Source organism: Rhea americana, unplaced genomic scaffold (assembly GCF_003343005.1).
Source record: "Rhea americana isolate MKP2758 unplaced genomic scaffold, rheAme1 scaffold_130, whole genome shotgun sequence".
Lineage (NCBI taxonomy): Eukaryota > Metazoa > Chordata > Aves > Rheiformes > Rheidae > Rhea > Rhea americana.
Window position 1 is genome coordinate 1,542,217 of NW_028185373.1, and position 19,639 is coordinate 1,561,855.

The 19,639-nt window shown below is 42.7% G+C and overlaps 1 protein-coding gene across 1 annotated transcript in view; it reads right to left on the minus strand.

The window, feature by feature from the left end:
- HUNK (hormonally up-regulated Neu-associated kinase) overlaps window positions 1-19,639 on the minus strand; it is a 59,152-nt gene that overhangs the window by 36,296 nt on the left and 3,217 nt on the right. The window contains exon 2 of the mRNA XM_085297840.1: window positions 1,287-1,579. Within this exon, the coding sequence (XP_085153966.1) occupies window positions 1,287-1,579 (293 nt within the window). The remainder of the gene's footprint in view (window positions 1-1,286; window positions 1,580-19,639) is intronic.

Sequence of the window (19,639 nt, forward strand, 5' to 3'; positions counted from 1 at the left end):
CAAGCCATGTACCCTCGACAGTGCAGCACAGCAGCAGACAGCTCCACACACAGCTGGGCACAGCTGGGCAAGCCAGCTGCAGGCTGCCAGCTGACTGCACAGCAGCCCTRAGGACAAGCACACACAACAGCTCTCCACCTTCTACAGCGTAAGAACAGYCAGTGAAATGAAGATCTAGATCTTCCCAAATATTCAAGTGTTTAGCCCCTCCAAATTGCCTACATAACTTGRAGGATGGAGCCTACACAACTTGCTCAGCGTCCCATGCCAAGTCCATGGGAGCCCAGACTGGAACTGCAGTCAGTTTGAACTATAAAAATTTAGTCTCCTTTTTAGATGGGACCCTWCAAATACACCTAAGAACAGAGAAGGCAACATACTAGGTCAGACCATAGGTCCCGCTAGCTCACYGTGCTGTCTCCACAGCAGCTGAGAGCGTATCGCTAGAGAAAGGAGTAAGCTGTAGGCAATCACATGAGATACCTCCCCCTGTACCCCYGGTCTGTACCATTTGCTGCTCAGAGACTTCTACAGAGGCAGCTACTCTTGATTCAGGACCCCTGAGCAGTAGATTTCTCCTTGATTAACTTGTCCAGTTTCCTCCTGAGCCCAAGTTAACTTTCARCCCCCCGGCATCCTTCTCCAACGAGACACATGCGCTGGCTATTCATTTAAAAGAATCTCTTCTTTCTCTTCAGGACCTATCGCAACAGTTTTGCGGTTCTCCTGCGAAGACACTTCAAGATGAACTGAAGTTCCATACCCCGTATTTTGCCTTTTTTCAGTCCTGTGAAGTTCAGTGGGGAAAGAGCAGAGGAGCAGGAGTGTGATCTTCTCTGATCCAGTTCTGGCTTTGTCCCAGCTAAGCGACTGGGGGTCTTTGGGCAAATCAGTTCACTCCACTACACTGCTGTATTTCCACCAGTGAAACACAGCTATAACAACCTCCCCAAAGAAACAGTGGAAACATTCATTAGTAACTGGCAGTACAAAGCTCTAAAGGAGCAAAATAGTATTATTAGGAGGAAGGAGACCTACCTTTGCAAAGCATGGGACTATTTTTAACAGCATGGAGTCAGCAAGGCTCCCGTGTGCTCACCTGAAGTTCCACACTTATTTAAGTGCTTTCTGGTGATACTTTCTATTGTCCAAAATTAGACAAATTAACCAAAAAGCTAGTTGAGATTTATTTTTATAMTAGCATCTGCTTATTATATAAATAAATGCAGAAATAATAAATACCACTTAGAGACTCTTGGATAAATTTTACCAGAGGTTAAGATTACCTGTGAACTACTCCTGCACGGTGAAGATGCTCTACTGCCAGAATAAGCTGCCTGATATATTTGCGTGCTTCATGCTCTTCAAGTCTTTTTTTCTCATAGATCTTGTGCATCAAGTTGCCACCAGGGCACAGCTCCATGACAAGGTAGTAGCTGTTTTCAGTTTCCAGTATATCCAGCAGCTGAGCAATATTGGGGTGGCGGATCATTTGCTGGATCTGCCCTTCCCGTCGCAGATTCTTGGTGACATAGGTGTCCTTTTTGGCTCTTTTCTTGTCAATTACTTTCACTGCCACCTAACGAGAAACAGAGAAGAAGGGGTTGTTGTCAGTCCCACCAGTGATTTATGGCTTTAACCTTGCACAAACAACCCCAAAACAACCACAAAATAAATCAAAAACGCCAGTCCMAAAGGATACATTGTTTCAGGAACCACTGCCCTGCACAGAGAAATAGCTGCTTTCCCCACAGCTTAACTTCTTTCTTTTTCCTCTTGTAGCATGACTGACAAAAGTTGTTGCAAGAAACAGGTAACAAAGGGGAGGAGACAATCTCTTTAACCATACCCAAATAAATAGCACAGTTAATGCTGGACATCTATTGCATCCATTTTCTCAGAAAGTCTTCCTACTGGCACTAACRCGGTAAGTATCATTTTTGGCTGTTTCTAGCTTTGGACTTGTGATTTGAGATAATACACTTCCATAACAAGTTTCTTAAACTAGACCGGAATATTAGTATTGCATGATTTTTAAAAAACTTATATATATATACACATATACACACACACAAAACTATGAAAAACTGAATTATTTTGATACCAGTCACTTGGCACATTTGTTGTTATGTTTTAAAACATACGTGCAAGATGATCCTCTTGTTTCTTCTAGAGCCCCATAATTTTGCAAAATGCAAGCAGGCAAGACTGCCTCACGCAAGTGCTAAATTGCACATCTACTCAGAGCTGTCCACACCAAATGGGGCCCTTAGGGAACGCATATAGTAAAACTAAGGAGATTCTGTATCACAGCCTGCAAGATAGTGTTGGCCGGCTCCTATCAAAATGCTTTCATTCTTACTGCTGGTGCCGTACACCCCATGTGAGCAAAAGGGCAGGCCAGGCTAGTGTATCACTCTACGTCTAAAGAAGCTGGTTCCTTTTATTGTTTTGATGAATTCACTAAATAGCTGCAAGAAAAGTATGTCGCCTCCATTATCTGCCCCAAAAACACAGGTCCTTATTTTCTCAAGGTCTCTTATTTAGGCTGGGTGCCGCAGACTTCCAGATCACGCGCAGCGGCCAGTGACTTAGCGGCAGATGCCAGCCGAGCAGCAAAGGGCCGTGGCGAACCCATCTCCACGCTCCTCGGAGGGAAAAGCAGCACTCAGTATTCCTGCACGATGCTGAATTTTACATGAAGCAGATGTGAAAGGGTCTCGTTTGCATGGGCACAGGGCCAACGAAGTGTGTGCAAAACGGCATAATCCCGCTGCCTTCCCAGAGCGACCCAAGCAAAGAAAGATGCTACACTTGCATCTTCACTGCACGCCTTTTTGTGGATGATCTCCCCCATTACCTTACAAAGACAAAAAATAATAAATGTGGGGAACGTCTTGGAGTTTTACTGACCTAATTGCCAATTCTCAATACCCAGCTAATAGCACAAGGGAAAACAGACATCCTTCCAACTCCAGCTTGTGTACCACACTCCTCCRTGCAGCGGATGAACTAGTCACAGCAAATTCACTTTCAGCTAATGCCAACTGCATTGTTATAATTCACGGTACTGCGGGCTGGCAAGACTCTGGCAACCGGGAGACGAACTTATTTAAAACGTATCAGGCCACCTTCCTAGCCTGAGCAAGTGCCAACTGCACATCAAGCGCGTGGCAGCTCTCAGTTTGATCAGTCTGCTACTTTTTGCCTTCAAGGAAAGGAAAGGTTATATTAGTGAGCATTTTGGTTTTCCTTTAAAACAAACACACACAGAAGTATGATCTGGAAACATGACAACAAAAATAGACTCAGAACCTTTGACAAAAATCCCTTGAAGCCCCATCAAGTTTTATCAGTACAGGAACTGAAGAATAAAACTACAGGAGTCTGGGCTTAATATTTTGTCTTAAGAAAACAAGAAGCCAGTATCACTAGATACATAACTAGCTGGATGCATTTCTGCTGTTAAAAGATTATTCTAATGAAATACCCTTGATAGGAAGATAAGACTGAACATCACACTGCAGACAGCTACCTGGGTGAAAGACACAGTATTGCACTTAGCACCAGAACCACAAATGMCTGGAAGCTGCACTCCTGGCTAGTCACATTAAAGAAAGATCATTTAGTTGTAAGCTAAAACAAAAGGGAAAAATCAGAGCTTAACTTAACCATTTTTGAAAGCCTCAGGTGATTCACCAAGGAAACAGTACATTTTTCCATCTAATGAGGTAAGACCACGGAGAGAGGCTTGCATAGATTATTTAGACAGCAAACCACAGAATTTATTCTGGTGAGGACAAACAAATTTAAGGGTAACAGAAACATGACATGCCAGTTTGCTTGCTGGCAGCACAATACAATCTCTGCAAGAGTTTGGGCTTTTTTAAACATAAAATGCTAATATTTTCTACAGCTGCAGGATACCAAATACGGAGTACTAACAATATGGAACAGTAATCTGTATTCTGAGGCATCCTGTGAATCCTCCGTTATCCATATGAGTAAGCCATTCCCAATTCATTGACTAAAAAAGCACAGCGCTGAATGCATGCCCGTCTCCTGCAAACGTGGAGCGTGCCTGTGAGAAGCGGGGGGCAAACGCCCGACCACAGAAGTCAGAGCCAACTATCTGACTCCTTGACAGCTTTTTCACTGTCACRAAGAATGAGAACTCTGTGCCTCAAGGACAGATCTTCTCCTTGACTTCAACAGATCCTTGGTCAGGCCCCCCACCTACCCTCGCGCACAAGAAAGCGGYTTTTAGATCCACACTTCATCCTGAGCTCTTTCCGCCTTCAGTGTCCCTTGTATTGGGGAAAAAGCAATTCACTACAGAAGATGCAGCAGACGTTAGCTAAACATGAAATAAATGCATTCAAGTTTTCAAAAGTTCTCAGGACGTGCCAGTTATCCTGTTTTGCTCCCCCAAGTTTCAAGCAGGGGCTCGCTGCCTCTGCACTGCCTGCATCACGCCTATCTCGCCACTGGAATTCTCAGCCAATTTTGGCAGAGAAATAATAAATAAATGATAAAGGAAGTAATTACTCCGAATATGTAGCACAGTGGCTCTTGACATTCAACACTTTGCTTTTGGCTAAATCTTTGCTGTGTAAATAAATAAATGGTTTAGGTTATTCTGTGTTGTGAGATACAAAGATGAGTAATAGGCCATATTTTTGGTTCCAGAGTCCTAGAATTGCACTGTTAGAATGAATTGCTTTCCTGGAGTTTATGGTGTGACACATCATATGAGCAATTACTGCTTCTATTGATTGTAGTACTAAAATAGTTCAGGTTTGGCTAAACCATACCGGAATGGAGGTGAGGGGGAAGTGTAAACACCACTATTCTCTAAAGATAGTTGTAGGAAACAGTTACTTTGCTTACAGAACCAAACAGCTAAAACAACAGCAGCAAATACCAGCACGTCATCACCCAAACAAAGGCACATGCTTGACACATATGGGTGGAGGATTTTTGCCAGATAGTGTTTTAAGAGGGTCTGTGAATCTGCAAGAATGGATGAAAAAAAGACCAAAAAAAAAAACCAACAAAAAACAAAAAACAGCTGATGGACACTAAAGGGCACAGAAGCAGTCACAGCAAGGCCCTAAGAAGGAGCAAGAAGAGACTGTTTAAGGGGCTGGATATTGCCTGGAGAAAGCTGGGTGCTGGGTGTCTGTTGCTAGATCACTACTATATCCAGAGAAAACACATTTTGCACGTTCTTTGCAAATAGGTATACATTGACCCCAATTTCCTCCTTGTCAGGAGGACTTGTGAGACCATTAAGTTTCTGGTTAACCACAAGGAGTAACCTCCAAGGAGTAGCAAAAGACAGGTGCATGCATGCTGGGGACGCTTTGGAGATGGACAGAAAGAAGCCAAATCAAATCCAAATGAATCTTATTAAACTTGAAGAAGTGAAGACAAGGATAAATCAAGTTCAACAGCTGTTTGCTTATTTGTCCTTCTGCACTGAAGGATCACTCAAAAACTGCAACAAAGCATGGTAGGTGGCTCAGAGGAAACGTTGAGCTATCCTGTGATCCTAAKTGAGGACACACAATGCCTCTTTTCTCCTGATCTCCTCCATCCTCCCCTTCATCTTCCCCAAATGAGGTGAAAAACATTATCACCAGAGGAAAGACTTGCTCAATGCATGGATCCTGCCTTTAGAGCTGCAAATAGTTGGACCACCCCCYGGGAAGCGTTCCCCACCTGGTATCCTGCTGCTGGAGATAACCGCCTTTCTTCTAGCACATCTTGTCCTGGGCTAATCTAGCATTCAGCACACGACAGGTTTCTCCCGGGCTGGCACAGCTGTCTCCTGAGCAAAGCCCCAGCACAGCATCCATATGCCCATGCACGAGGCACATTTCACAGGTTTGACGGGCAGCTGCACAGATCCGCTCCCTGACAGCGAGCCAAAGCCACAAGGCAGTGACTGATGCGTGGTGCTGGGGAAAAGGAGCTTCCAGGTGCTCAGTGGGCACAAGTCTAAGTGATCTTCTCCCCTCTCCCCTTCTGCTGGTTATAAATAACTCCACTATGACATTTTGAAAAATCACGGGTCAAAAACTTTCGTTAGTGCAGGAAAAAATGTTTCCTTACCCAATGGACATGCAAAGGTCTATTTAGATTGATCTTGCTATAGAGCAGTAAGGCAGCAAAGCAACAGGGTCTTGTCAGTGGGGCTCAGCCTTCCTGAGAGTGGGATTTTTCATCAGCCCAGTCCTCCAGCTCAAAACCTCAACTGAAAAATCTTGTATTTTCCCACCTAAACCTCTGTTGTACTTCAAGAAGAAATTCAAGTTACGGCATTCCTGTAATGTCCTGCCAGTGGGAAATCAAATGCTGGATGCCAGGGTGAAGTTAAACACAAAAAGAATAAGGATGTTASAAAGGGGCAGAGGGGGAAGGCAAGCCAAGGTTGCTGTAGAATTGCTTTTCAAATACATATAAAATTCATGGAAGGCAATAGATTTTTTTTTTTAAGCGGCAAAGATTTTTATTCAATCTATGGTTTTACAGCAAAAATATCTATTCCTCTACCAAGGGTTCCTTGATTAATCTCAGATTGGATCCAGTTAGGATGCATTATCATTCCATCTGAACAAAAACCAAGTGACAGCCACATGATTACTAGTGCACTCAGTCATGTGTTATGTTAGTACTCAGGAAACCCAGGTCTGAATTCAGCCTTGGGTTTCTCATTTGCCAGACTGCATGTTTTTATACAGGCTGTCTCTTGGCAGAAGGATGCATCTCACTGGAAGCAAGCCTTCCTGTTTGCCAGAAAACAGGTTTTCTCTATGGCACACGCTTGCTCAGCMAAGGTCAAGAGGTCTGGAACAAAACTGATGTCAGATACTTGCAATGGCAACTAGAAGAAAAGCTGYGCAATAATTTTGCCGCAGCCTGCAAAATAAAGTGATAATATGCTTAATTTTACGGTGGAAATGCAGACTGCACGTGGCCTTGCAAAATCTGGGCCTGACATTTTGGACTTTTTTTTTATTATTATTATTTCCCCATTTATCCAATCATTCCATTTTGTCTCCTTCTGCAAATGCTCTCCTAACTTTAAATAAGAGGAAGTCAGTTGCTGCAGTCCTCTGCCAGAGAGAGGTCCCACTGAATGGAGAGGAAATGGGTCTGAATAAGAATCCAACCAGCACTGCGGGGCTTGGCGTGGAGAATTAAACACAATGCAAGATGAGAAATTTCAACTAYGGATCACCACATGGATAGACTTCCCCTCCCACCCCAGCCAGCGATTGCTTCCAGCAGTGCTGCTGGAARTGGTGCCAGTGCTGGCAGTAGTGGCAGGTCTCAGCACTGTCCCCAGTGCACCCCGACCACCCGCATGGTGTGCAGAGCACTGGACTGCGGGACGCGGCCGAATGGGCTGGCAGCAGCACAGCCTGAACTTGAGACTCTCACCGTCTGGTAAATCCATCTGCTTAAAGACAAAATAAATAAATAAATAAATAAATATTTTAAACTTAGTGGGCAGAGCGGGACAGAATCACAGACTCTCAGAATGGTTGAGGTTGGAAGGGACCTCTGGAGATCATCTAGTCCAACCTCCCTGTTCAAGCAGGGTGAGACAAAGAGTCAGATTATGTATTGCCCAGCTCAAGTTCTTCTTTGAGGACCCTTAGATGACTGATGTGATTAATTTATTTTCTTTTATTCTTTCCTTTCGATGACCATGGTCTGTCACTTAGAGCTTGCTTTGCATTTACCACAGTTCTCACTACAAAAAAAAAAAAAAAATTTCACTCAGAATTCTTTCTTGATGCAAAGTCAAAAAAAATAGTATCCACTGGGTCATAGAAAGGTTGCATATAAAGGAAACAAAACCATGTCAAAAAAAAAAACAAAAAAAAAAAAAAGGAGCTTTATTTTCATAACTGATCATTGATTTTGGGTGGCTAATTCAAATCATGTTAAACAGACCTAACTTTGAAGTATGTGAAATTCTTAGCCCTTTGTGAAAGCAATACCCTTAAGGGCATCTCAGTTGGGGCACCCAAGAAATCAGGCAAGCAAAATAAAAGTCACTTTTCATAACCAAATCCAAGGATTAGAAAAYGTAAACCTCATTCACTGCGTAGTGTTTATTCTTTGCTTTAGGTGTTAAAACTTAGCAAATCTCAGAGTACAGCAAAGAAATAACTTTTTAAGCAACAAGTTCCAATATCTTAAGAAATAAAGGATTTAAGAAAAGGATTGTCCAAGCAGACGTATTCCACAAATCAGTGAACTGTGCACCTACAGAAAGGACTACACAACTCCCACTCAAGATAGAGAGAAATCAGACATGGATGAACCAAGATATCATTGCGAAAACACAAACTTAACTTTCACCGTGGGAGAAAACATAATGAAACTAAAGAAAAATKAACATGCTGGAAGTTAGGGATTTGTCAAATTACCTTGCAGCCCACATACCCAATTCAGACAAACAGTCTCAAGAGGCTCCCAGGGTGGCATTTTTAGCGGAATCCCCTTTGGCTATCCTGCTTGGCATCCCATTTCCTTAACAAATGTTAGCACTCTAGTCACCTTTGAAGAACTGATTTCAAAGAAAATAGCAGAGGATCTCTGAGAGTATCGCAAAAAGATGACACCAGGTGTTATCCCTTCTGTTTACAGCTCAGCTATTAGTTTCAAAGAAATCAGCAATAGTCCAAACCTACCTCAACTTCTCTACGAGAGAAGTTATTTGATCAAGGATAGAAAAGAATTACTATTCAGTCATAAACCTTTGATACCTTTTATACTTGCCTTGTATGCTTACTAAAAATGGAGTGGGAGGAAAAGACTTCAACACGTGTGTGCGTGTGTGCATACATGTATGCATGCTGGAACGCTTCTCTGCAGATATTCAAATAGAGATGCATTGAGATTTGACATTAAATAAACAGTACCATCTCTTTGCTTAACCCTTAAATGGTGATGTTCAGTCTTCAGTAATTTTTGTGTTTACTTCGTAGGACAGATTACTTGTATATTTTTTTAATTGAATTTTCTCTGGTATTTGTTAAAAAAAAAAACTTTAAGGAGGAGTCATTTCTCTTAAAGTACWCTCATCTCTTCAAAGCTTCTGACAGTGTGTGCAAAGGGCTTCACGATACATAAAAACAGCCACTGAAGAGAAGGATACGGTTTAGACCGTCTCAGCAGGCAGGGGAATGCTCCCTTTAGTGGCAGACTAGACAGTCAAGAAAGCTTTAAATCGTCATCTAAAGAAGAATACACATAGTAGCTCAGAGTATGCTCACTCATATACTGCAGATTCAAGGTAGCCTGAATGAAGAGAATCAAATCATTAAGAGATAAAAGAAGAAAATCTTCCATTACCTACACACTAAAGACGACAGTATCCAGCAGGATGGAAAGGGATTCAGGAATACTTTAGATAAGTAAATGAAGATGAGCCCTCTTGATACCACATATAACCTAATGAGCATAATCCTAAAAAGCGTAGGCAGGATGGATCAGTTATAAGTAAGAAAAGGTATTAATGTCATGGACAGGAATAATTAGGAGACTATTCTTAGATTACTGTATCCAGTTCTGGTTCCATTACTTCAAAGATGACRCTGAAATTTTGGAAGGAGTTCTGAAGAGACCTCTAGGAACAGTCTGAGGTCCCAGATTTCAGCTTTTCAGCTTCACWTAAGAGAACATTAAGCAGTGACTGGATGATTTTCTGCAAGTAACTACATGAGAAAGGATGGTCTAGTAACAGACAGCTCTTCAATCAAGTGAGATAAAACAAGCCTCCCAAAAGGTAAAGTTGGACAAATTCAGGCTTGTAAAAAGATGTGAAGTATCATGAGAAGCCATGCAAATACCGATGCTGATGCAGACAGCCCAGCTCACCCACAGCCCTGCTGCCTACTGGATCAGCAGTCAAGGTAGTGTTTCCAGGGTAATGAGATTTTTGGTTTGTCAAGGCACTAATGTAAGGACATCTTCTACAGCTGCTCCCATCCAATTGGAGCGAGGGCAGATCACATGAAGGTCTTAAAACTGTCAGTGTTGCAAGACTGTGAGCACAGATCCCTCCAAGCTTCCTCACTTTCCAGCTTAGTGCTCCTTCACATAGCAGGCTATTGCCCATATTTCTGCAGTTCTTCCTCCTTCTTTCTTGTACTTAAGTCAGGAAGGGAGGAAATGGAACRCAGGAAATTGCTGATTTGACACGCAGCTGGTGTCTCACCTGAGGTGGCCCATTTCCACACAGCAGCTCAGCTTCATTGGAGGAGAGCCATTCTCTGCTATATGATTCTTCMAAATACTTCTTATTTCATGTCATATTTGTGGATAACTTCATGGATGACTTCTGTTATCCTCTCCTGGACATACTTCTCTGCTGTTTTCATAAATCCGTCTCTTCCCAACTACTTCTTCACTGCATTTTCAAACAACTGAAAGAAAGAAATAGTCTTACCTACTAATAACTGTGCCATCTGAAATGGCCAGACCTTTACAGCAAAGCAACTGACAGGAGATGGTTTTGAGGGAAGCAAGGGTGGTAATTCTGCCCCTTCCCAGATGGTCTGAATAAAACTTCCCATGAATTACACTTTTGCTTAGTCCTCTAAGCCCAAAGCAGCAGTTCATACGGTATATRGATGTCAGGAAGCCAGAGAACAGCACAGGAGGAAACAGCACAGCCGGGAAAGCTGGAATTTGCGCTGCTGCAGCACAGTCACACGTACGGGAAGCAATACACGACTTGCCCTGAATGGGTCACGGATGGGATCTATCTTGCCGCTAGCAAAAAGAAACCAGCTCCTGTGACCTTTCAGTGCTCCCTTGGTCATCTAACTAATGGAGTAGCAGTAACTGCATCCCCAAGGGACAGAAGCACATATTTACCTCCCTGGCCTCTCAAGATATCTACACAAGTCAAGAGAGATTAGGCAAAGACTGATGGAAGTAGAGGCAGCAGAAAGCCAGGCACAGAGATAAATGAGGACGCAATAAAGAGGTTTCAGAAGAATTTTTTTACAAGCCTGTCAGAAGCAGCCTCTAGACCTGAGTCATATAGGGCAAGAAGAAAACGTATACTTGAATGCCTGAAACAGCTGGATTTGCCTAGCGATTTAAAYGTAAAATATTTGCCAAGCATCATTTTACAAATATCAGATGTTTTTCGAAAAAGGGCTTTTTGACTCTCATTCATGAGGTAGAACTGACATGCTATAACACCATCCATCACTCAATGTGAACACTCCTTGGATCTCAAGGTATAAATCAACCAACGGGAAAGACATTTTCCGAGGACTGTTACACAAACGCATGGGGAGCCTGATGTGCAGGCACAGTGGCAGATGGAAAACCTGTTAAGACAAGCAAAGTCCTTATTTTATGTTGACCAGAGTTGACTGCTACCTGCAACTTGTCACAAACAAAGCCAGTGTGGCAACTGTTAGAAAACGGAGGTCCTCTTCACCTAGGCATGGCCTTGCTAAGCTGGAAGGACAACAAGAAACAGCGAGAGCTAAAATACAGCAAGGCATGGTTTATGCCTTGGTCACAAATGAACCATATCCTACCCAGCTGTTTCTGATAAAGTATAACTTCCCTTTTTAATGCTGGAAATTTCTTCTGTCACAGCGAGATGGATGAAGATCTCAGGTTACTTGTGGGGAAACAAGAGCAGAGAAATGATACCAAGCAACATTCCTCYAACACCAATCCTTACACGAGAGACCTTGCTTATGCTTCTTCCCATTTTCACGATCATGGATTTGTAGTATGTTTCTTATTAAATAATACCTGTTTCGTATTTTAGTGATGAAATGCATAACTACACATATGGAAGACTAAGAGTCCCTCATATAAAACGCTTTAATATCAATATAGCTTTGCAAGAAAAAAATAAAATAAAATAAGCCAATTAAAACAACAGACCTGCTGCTTTTGAGGCCCAGGTAATACTCTCCTTCATAGTGATTTAAAAGCCAGGAGATAAAATGTTTACMATCATTGGGAGCCAGGAAAAGAATGTTTCCAATAAAGTGTAAGTTTCATGTATGTTCTTTCTCTTAGCTCKGTGGACATTATTCACAGAAAATAAATTTATTCCTGGAAAAAAAAAATGTTTCCATGACAATCGTCGACAACAGGCACAGAGCAAAGGAACTTTATTATGTATAACTTATCTTTTTTTAGTTCTCTTCATGGCAATGTGGTTTTTTTCCCCCCTCTCACAGCACTAGTAATACTGATCTCATACTACAACTGAGAACAGCACTATTGGGTCTAACATTAGAAGTGTTTCTGAGAGCTGGGTAGTGCAAGACTGGAGCACAGCACACTCAGAAAAGGAATCTCTGGTCTGAGCAACACCAGCTTGCTGTTTGTTTTTTGTGGGTGGTCTCCTTCACGGGCCACGTTAACTCCCCACGGAGGCCCTGTCCTCCATGTGGAGGAACTTAGACTCTGTTCCCTGCAGGCACCAGCATTAAGCCCAGATTAAGATGCAGCTTTTGCACTGATTCAGGTACCAGAACCAGAGACCTCAGTCCTGGCACTCTGTCCTGTCTCTCTTACTCCAGTAAAAGTTACCAGAAGAAACTACTTGATTCACCTCATCAGCATTAACACTGGAACCACTAAATTCATACCCACCAGGAACCCAGCCAACGGACATACGTTGGGAARGTATAGCGGAAAAAGGTTTTAGAGAGCCACAGATTTAAGCGAGTTGGGTTCCTTTGTTCCTCCATGTAACTGAAAATAGTAGTTAAGCTACTATTAGTAGATGCGTGTAGATGCTATTAGTAGCTTAGCTTACTAATAGTAGCTAAGTAGAAAATAACGCAACGTCTGACTATTTTGCAAGCAGAAGAGTACTCAGGATAGTCTGAGTCTAGCCAGTACCAGTTTCCTTTGGTTCAGCTGTATCCCTCACTGCCAGGTAAGCACCAACATAGCAATCCACATCATTCTTCTTCCATTTTATATTTACCTAATCATYGGCTTTGGATAGTTTTAGATACTCCTCCAAAACCTTGAAGTGTAATACTATATATAAACTTTCCAGTCATTTTTATATTGTCGGTTATACAAGAAAACAGCCCAATTTTTAAGACAGACTATTACAATTCAGTTGCTAGAAGGTTTGTCACAACATCTCATGATTGCTTTACTTATGAGGTTATATTCTTGTGAAGAGTAAGTGCTGCATTAATAACCTCCATTTTCCTGAGTGCAGGCTAACAAACAACTCAGTATAGCAGAGGGGCAAAGAAGTTTAATGGGTTACGTCTGTTGAAATACATGAAGATGTAGTAGCATTCTCCGGCTCGTTAGTTTAAAAAGATATGGTGCATTCCAAGATGTGGAAAGCAGGACATGTTTTAATTAGCAAGACATTTATAGGTAACACATGCGTACAAAAAACGGCACACAGTTTAACACATCATTAAAAATGTTAAAAATACAAAAACTGCAAGAACAAATTCAAGGACCCAGATGTGAGTGCCACATAAGAACTACACCTGGTGTCAATTTAACCTAAGCATGCGGCTTCCCTCGGTCCTRCATATGCCACTAAAATTATAATGGTCCATATGAAAAGCAGCACATTGCTGACATGCACTGTTAGTGACGTTCTTAAAACTGCTGAATGTAAACTTGAAAGCAGATTATCTCAAGAGGATAAGCAATGGCCACATGTGCATCAWTTCAGCTCATTGCAGAGCGTGCATTGTGTTGTAAGCCACAGCTGAAAAATATTAAAACAATCTTCCTGGAAGACAGACTGCAGTAACAAACAGGCTCTCTTGGCTATTAAAATTTGTTCTGCTTACTCTAAGCAAGCAACATAGAACAACCAAGGGTTAGAGGGAAGAGTAGGGCTTTATAGCAAGTGCCTGCTGCAACTGGCTATTCTCCAGATGGAAAAAAACTTTTAGCAGGTGATCACAACAAACTTAGCAGGTGACTGCATATCAGCATTTTGGCATTTATTCTGCCTTAAATTAAAATGCTTGTACGTGCCATAATATGTATTAGAGAACTTTTTGCAGATGAAGCAACAAAACTTCTAGTCCTGCTTCCAGCAAAGTCCTTACTAATGTCATTGGAATCACGGCAGTGTCCTTCAAATCATTTCCTGAAATATAATACGTTAACACAAGCATACGTTTAGTAGCTTCACTATAAATTATGCATCCACATACATCCATCTCTGAAAAGAATAGCATCAAAACAGTGAAAGTAAACATGTAAAAGCAAGGAAATGGCAAAATTAAGGCTGCAGAAACACCCTCATTTCATCCCTCCAGTGCATATAACTGACAGCTGCAAAATAATGCATTATCATCCAGGTATAACAGGAAGTAGCTGTTAATAAACAGTACCCTGGGAGAAAGTCACTGTACAGATTTACAGTAAGTACTTCTCAAAACAAGGCTTTCTCAGGCACAAAGAGAATTCAAAAATACGTTGAGAAGAAAGCAACAAGAAAACTACTAATTAAATAATTAAATTTAATTTAAAACTAATTAAAGCAAGAAAACAAATGCCTCTATAGGAAACTGATATGCAAGTAGCACTGCCAGAAGAACGTAAGATAACAGACCAAATTTCAAATCAAAATTCTGTGGCTTAACCCAATGAGCCACTGAAAGCAATGAAGGGGCTTCAAGTTTCACAATTTTATCTGGAACCTCACAATACGTAGCAAGGGGAAAAGAGAAGTAACTGAAAGATCAGTGACTACATTAGTGTCTCGACTTTCATTTATAACAAAGTAAGCTCCTAGTCCATATGCTTGGGAAGAAAGTTTGAAAGAGATCTCCACACACACACACAGCCCCAAAACTCAGAAATCAGAAGACAAGGGTGAAGATTCGAGAACTACGTACAAGTAACTACCAAGTTTTCAACTGTTAAACCAGTAATACTGCATGGGGAAGCCAGGACTTTGAAATCTGAACAGCCAAGGTTGACAACAGCGAAGTCTTACGCAGGAGTCCACAAGGGAAGGCCCCCGCCAGATCCTGGTTTCTCAAAGGGACAGCAGTGATGCCACAGAGGTGGCACACGAGGTCCCTTGGTCACCAGAGGTTTCCCTTTCATGAACCCAATGGTAGAACAAGTAGTCAAACAGAGAATTCAATCAGGAAAAAATAAAACCACTGTAACTTTATAAAATGTATGCAACATTGTAACATTTGCTGATAGCCCTTGGTACAACTTTTGTCCGTATCTCTGTGTCCACCTGTCTATGTTCTCTGAAACGGCTGGTTGCTTTCCTAGAGAAAGCTGCTAGAAGGTAAAAATTGAGCAGAACAAATCACACCAGAGTCTGCTTCTCACAACAGGTCCATTTAAGGACTAAGTTACTCTACAACACTCCTAGACAGGAACGCAGGAAAGCCCACCTACCATGGAGCCACCTCCAAGGAATAAGGTGGGCCTTCCTGGCTAGCAAGCAACCATCACCGCAYGCCCTCGCTTTCCCTCCTGGGACCCAGCACAACTCCACCTCCTGTCCACAGGGYCGCAGCTCTCACTTAGACCCTGAGGAGAGCGACTTTAGTTCAACAGAGCAAAGCTCAAGTGGGCTCAGGTAAGAGCTGCCTAGTGCCTGCACTACCCAAGAGACCAAAAGGATTTGCAACTGGCACGATGGAGGACTGTATATATATAAGTATGTACACACACAAATACATATGTATATAAAATGTGTATGTATATCTATGCAGAGAGTACAGACTCCTGCACATAGAGTTCTTAGTACTCTGCCTTACATTAACGTTGGTTAAATTGACAGCCGGTGTCTTTCCAGTCACAGGAAGTATTTTCGGAGACAACTGCCTCGGCCGACTTAGAGCAGCCACGCAASCCGCGCGACCGCAGCGGCCGGTGTGACCGCATCTCGTTCAGGCTCGCTGGAAGCCAGCTGGAGCCCCCGTCAGCGAACACCCACTGAAAAGGTTTCCCTCGCCATCGGCGGTGAGCGCTGCAGAAGGYGACGGCAGGGCACGGAGTGCAAACAAAGACGTGCCCGCTGCAGCGGCACGTGCACTTCGGGAAACCACACGCAGAACCACGTGCCGCAGGCGGGTGACGGAGTCCACGGGACCTGCTACGCAGGTGCTCTTTGCAAACACCTCCTCTGCTCGAGGAGGGCCTGCCGGGGCTCCACAGGAACTTCCAGGTCCCTCTCCCACCGCTGCGTTTCCCAGAGTCTGAAGTAYACGTTCTCCCCCCAGCACATGTACKTCTAAYACAAAATACCTCTTTAATACAGAAATGCATTCTGAAAACAAACCTTTCCGGGAAAAACCCACTTCTCACGTTAATCACTTTACCTTCATAAAAAAAGCTGGTAAATCGTATTTTTAGCAGCTGCTTCCCACTAAATAGTCAGCATTGTTACAGAAAACCACTCGACCGCCTGTAACCAAAAAGGCACCTACTCTGARCTTAACAATAATGCTAAAGAAATGGATAAACACACATTTCAGTRGATGAGAAATGAAATGATTCAATTTGCCGTGACTACTCCTGTAGTGACAAAGCTTATCCCTAGAAGWAGTTAAATGTAACCTCAGTGTCTATACAAACTTTGGCCCTAGAGCATCCTCCACTGCCAATCTGCAATGCTATATAGGGTTATCCAGGCATTTCATCAGGGGTCCACAGCAGATAATGCAATATATTTAGACTACTGATAGAACATGATACAACCTACAACAGGATTGAAAGAATTGACAGGAACATAATTTCAGCTGTCWAAAGTCACAGAAAATACTATCTTGCAGTATCAACTTCTGTCAGATTGCCATTACCCAGTAATTGGCCATTCTGAGCCTTAAGCACAAGGTTTGAAGCAATCTGAGACTATGTTGTGCACAGGCTCCAAAAATTAGCTGAATAACAATACAGCTAACACAGCARGGTTTCATAGCCACAATTTAAATCTAAATTGGCTTGCTCCTCACACAGAAACTGTTTCCTTAGGATTAGCAATAAAGACTGCCTGAACTGATCTTACAAATCAGCTTTTTACCCCAAAATGTCAGATTATAGGCTGTGATTTTTTTTTATTCAAAAGCAATGGAAAAAAAAATAATCTGTTCAACATTCTCCTATGCTCAGCTAAAATGCATTTAATTGCATCAAGCATTACCAAATATCTTTCAAGCCCAGAAAGTAATAACATGCCTGGCATTATGGCAACATAAACCACAAGAGGTACTGTAAAAGATGCGATTTAAACATCCAGTGTTAAAGACATTTACAGTTAAGGCTCAGAATCTCACCTTAGCTCACCCTCTTGYGCTTAGGTACTTGTAAGAGCCGTTGGTTGAAATCCCACACAACTTACTCAAAATGTATAATCCATCAAATTGCCCTTGAAGCAGCTGGTAAAGTAACTCGCATTTGGCCCAAAATATATAAAATCTCATGCTCTCTTGAAGATCTCTTTAGCTTCTAGCAATTTCAGGGTGAGGTAATGGCAGATTTTTGGCATTTGCTCTGCATTGCCTTGATTCTGTACAACACGCTGTGTCAGTGCAATGGATCTGAGCCTAGCTGGGGACTCATTAATCCACAGATTTCATTTCTAAATACACAATTTTCTGAAACAATAATGTGTATTAACTCCTCCAGAGTTGCTGAAGTCTGCTGCAAATCAGAACCCCTTTGGGCACCCCTTGCTGAAGTTGGATACTTTGATGACCGTAACAGCTTGGATTGTGCCAATACAGCTACCAGACATTAGTAGTAAGACCCCGACTTTACACTATTATGGCAATCTTATTGAAATTTAGGTGGCGCCCTTGCTCAACACCCGCTTTGCAAGACAAAAATCAAATGTCAATTGTTTTTTTTTTCCTGTCAAAATACATGCAGGCAGCAATCCTGGAATAATAGTCTCATAAAACATCAGCTTAGAAAAATGCAGCAACTACAATGATCCAGCAAGCTGTCCACAGGAGAAGGCTGTTTGCACGTTTTGCTTCACTGAACTCCTCTTGCAAGCACATTAGGAATACACTCCTGCAGATTAACTTTCTCCTTCAAACGAAGGCATTGAAGAGGATGTAGCCAATTTCTGGTTCCCGCCAACGYGCAAATGATGAGGTCCTGCAGTGCCAGGCCGCTATGGCACAGCACTCTCCCTAACCTATGGATGAGCACGGTGTTGCTCCTGGGGGTTTCTCCCTTTCAGAAGGAGAAGCTGAAGGATGGAGGTGGGTAGGGAGAGATAAAAAARGTAACTTGTGCATCGAGCTCCTCGCACATGTCTCAAATAGCTCTGTTAACTTCAGCCTGACTTTGGTTACCTGATCGCCGAGAAGCTCTGTGCTGAACACATTTGCCATCTGGGCTTGGATGCCAGCACTGCAGTACTTACAAAACAGTACCTAATCCTTCAGAGCATGGCCCACCRTTCACCAAGACTTCTCAGGAGGTACAAATACAGCTGTATCAACGGACCTGCCCCTTCCTGTGCTACAGTGCCCCTGTGGAAGGACTTTGCTGTGACAATAAATTGTTTATTATGTAAAAAGTCCTCTTCCCCCATAATCTCCTCCTGTGCCACTGATACTCATTTTTGCACCACCTCACAGTTTCACTCCTACTTTGATTCACACAGYTGCTAGCCCCAACCTCCTCTCAAGCGCAGCCTTGCGCTCTGCAAGAAAGGAGCCCGGGAAAGCAGATGTTTTTCTTCTCTTCCTCATATTACAGTCAGAGCTCAGTCGCCTGTGGTGGGCTTCATGTAGGCAGAGCCGCCTGCAGCTGCGAGGCAGATCCAGTTTGGGCATGTTTCAGCTGCTTTTGGCTGGAGGCCACGTGAGAAGCTCAGCACAGGAATATGCCCGGAACAGTCGAGTGTCCACCAGCTCCCTGCACGGGGTGAAATACTTCCCGCGGGGTCATGTGCGGGGGATGGACAGCATTGCGCCCCTCCAAGTAGAGGGAAGAACCCTGAGCTGGTAGGACCCCACCTGAAGCAACCCTTTTCTCCAACCCATTAACTCAAATTGCTGATCCATAAATAGCTGAAATGAAATAGGTGGACTTTCTGCTAGGATGCACCTTTAATTAGAAAATTAGAAACTACGTGACTGATCTTTTACCTGCTGAAGTTGACAGCAAGGGCTTCCTTTGATCCCATGGTGCAAGATCAGGTCCGAGAGTGCTCAGAGACCATCCTACTTGCCCACAAATAAGCACCTCAAAGCTCAGCAGCAACAAAGTACAACTCTCCCCTAGTGTTCGTGCTTGTCACTTTGTCATAACGTCTGTTATCCAAGACATTAAAAAAAAAACAGTGGGCCTAGGAGCTGAGACAGAGGGACCTGTGGTGGGTCTTTTTATTTTTTTCCTCTTAACAGACTGAGATAAATGTAGCAACCCAAAAAAGTGGAGGTGGGAAGGACGTGTGTGTGCATGTGCCTTTTATCAACTAGAGGATCATTGGATGTATCTGTTACCAAGGAGAAGCACATGCTTGGTAACAGAGGAGAACAAAATTTTTTTTTTGCATTCCTATACGATAACAATCACTAGCTTTATCATTTTTCTCACGCTGAAATTCAGAGCCTTGTATTAAATTCCACTCCACGACAAAGATACC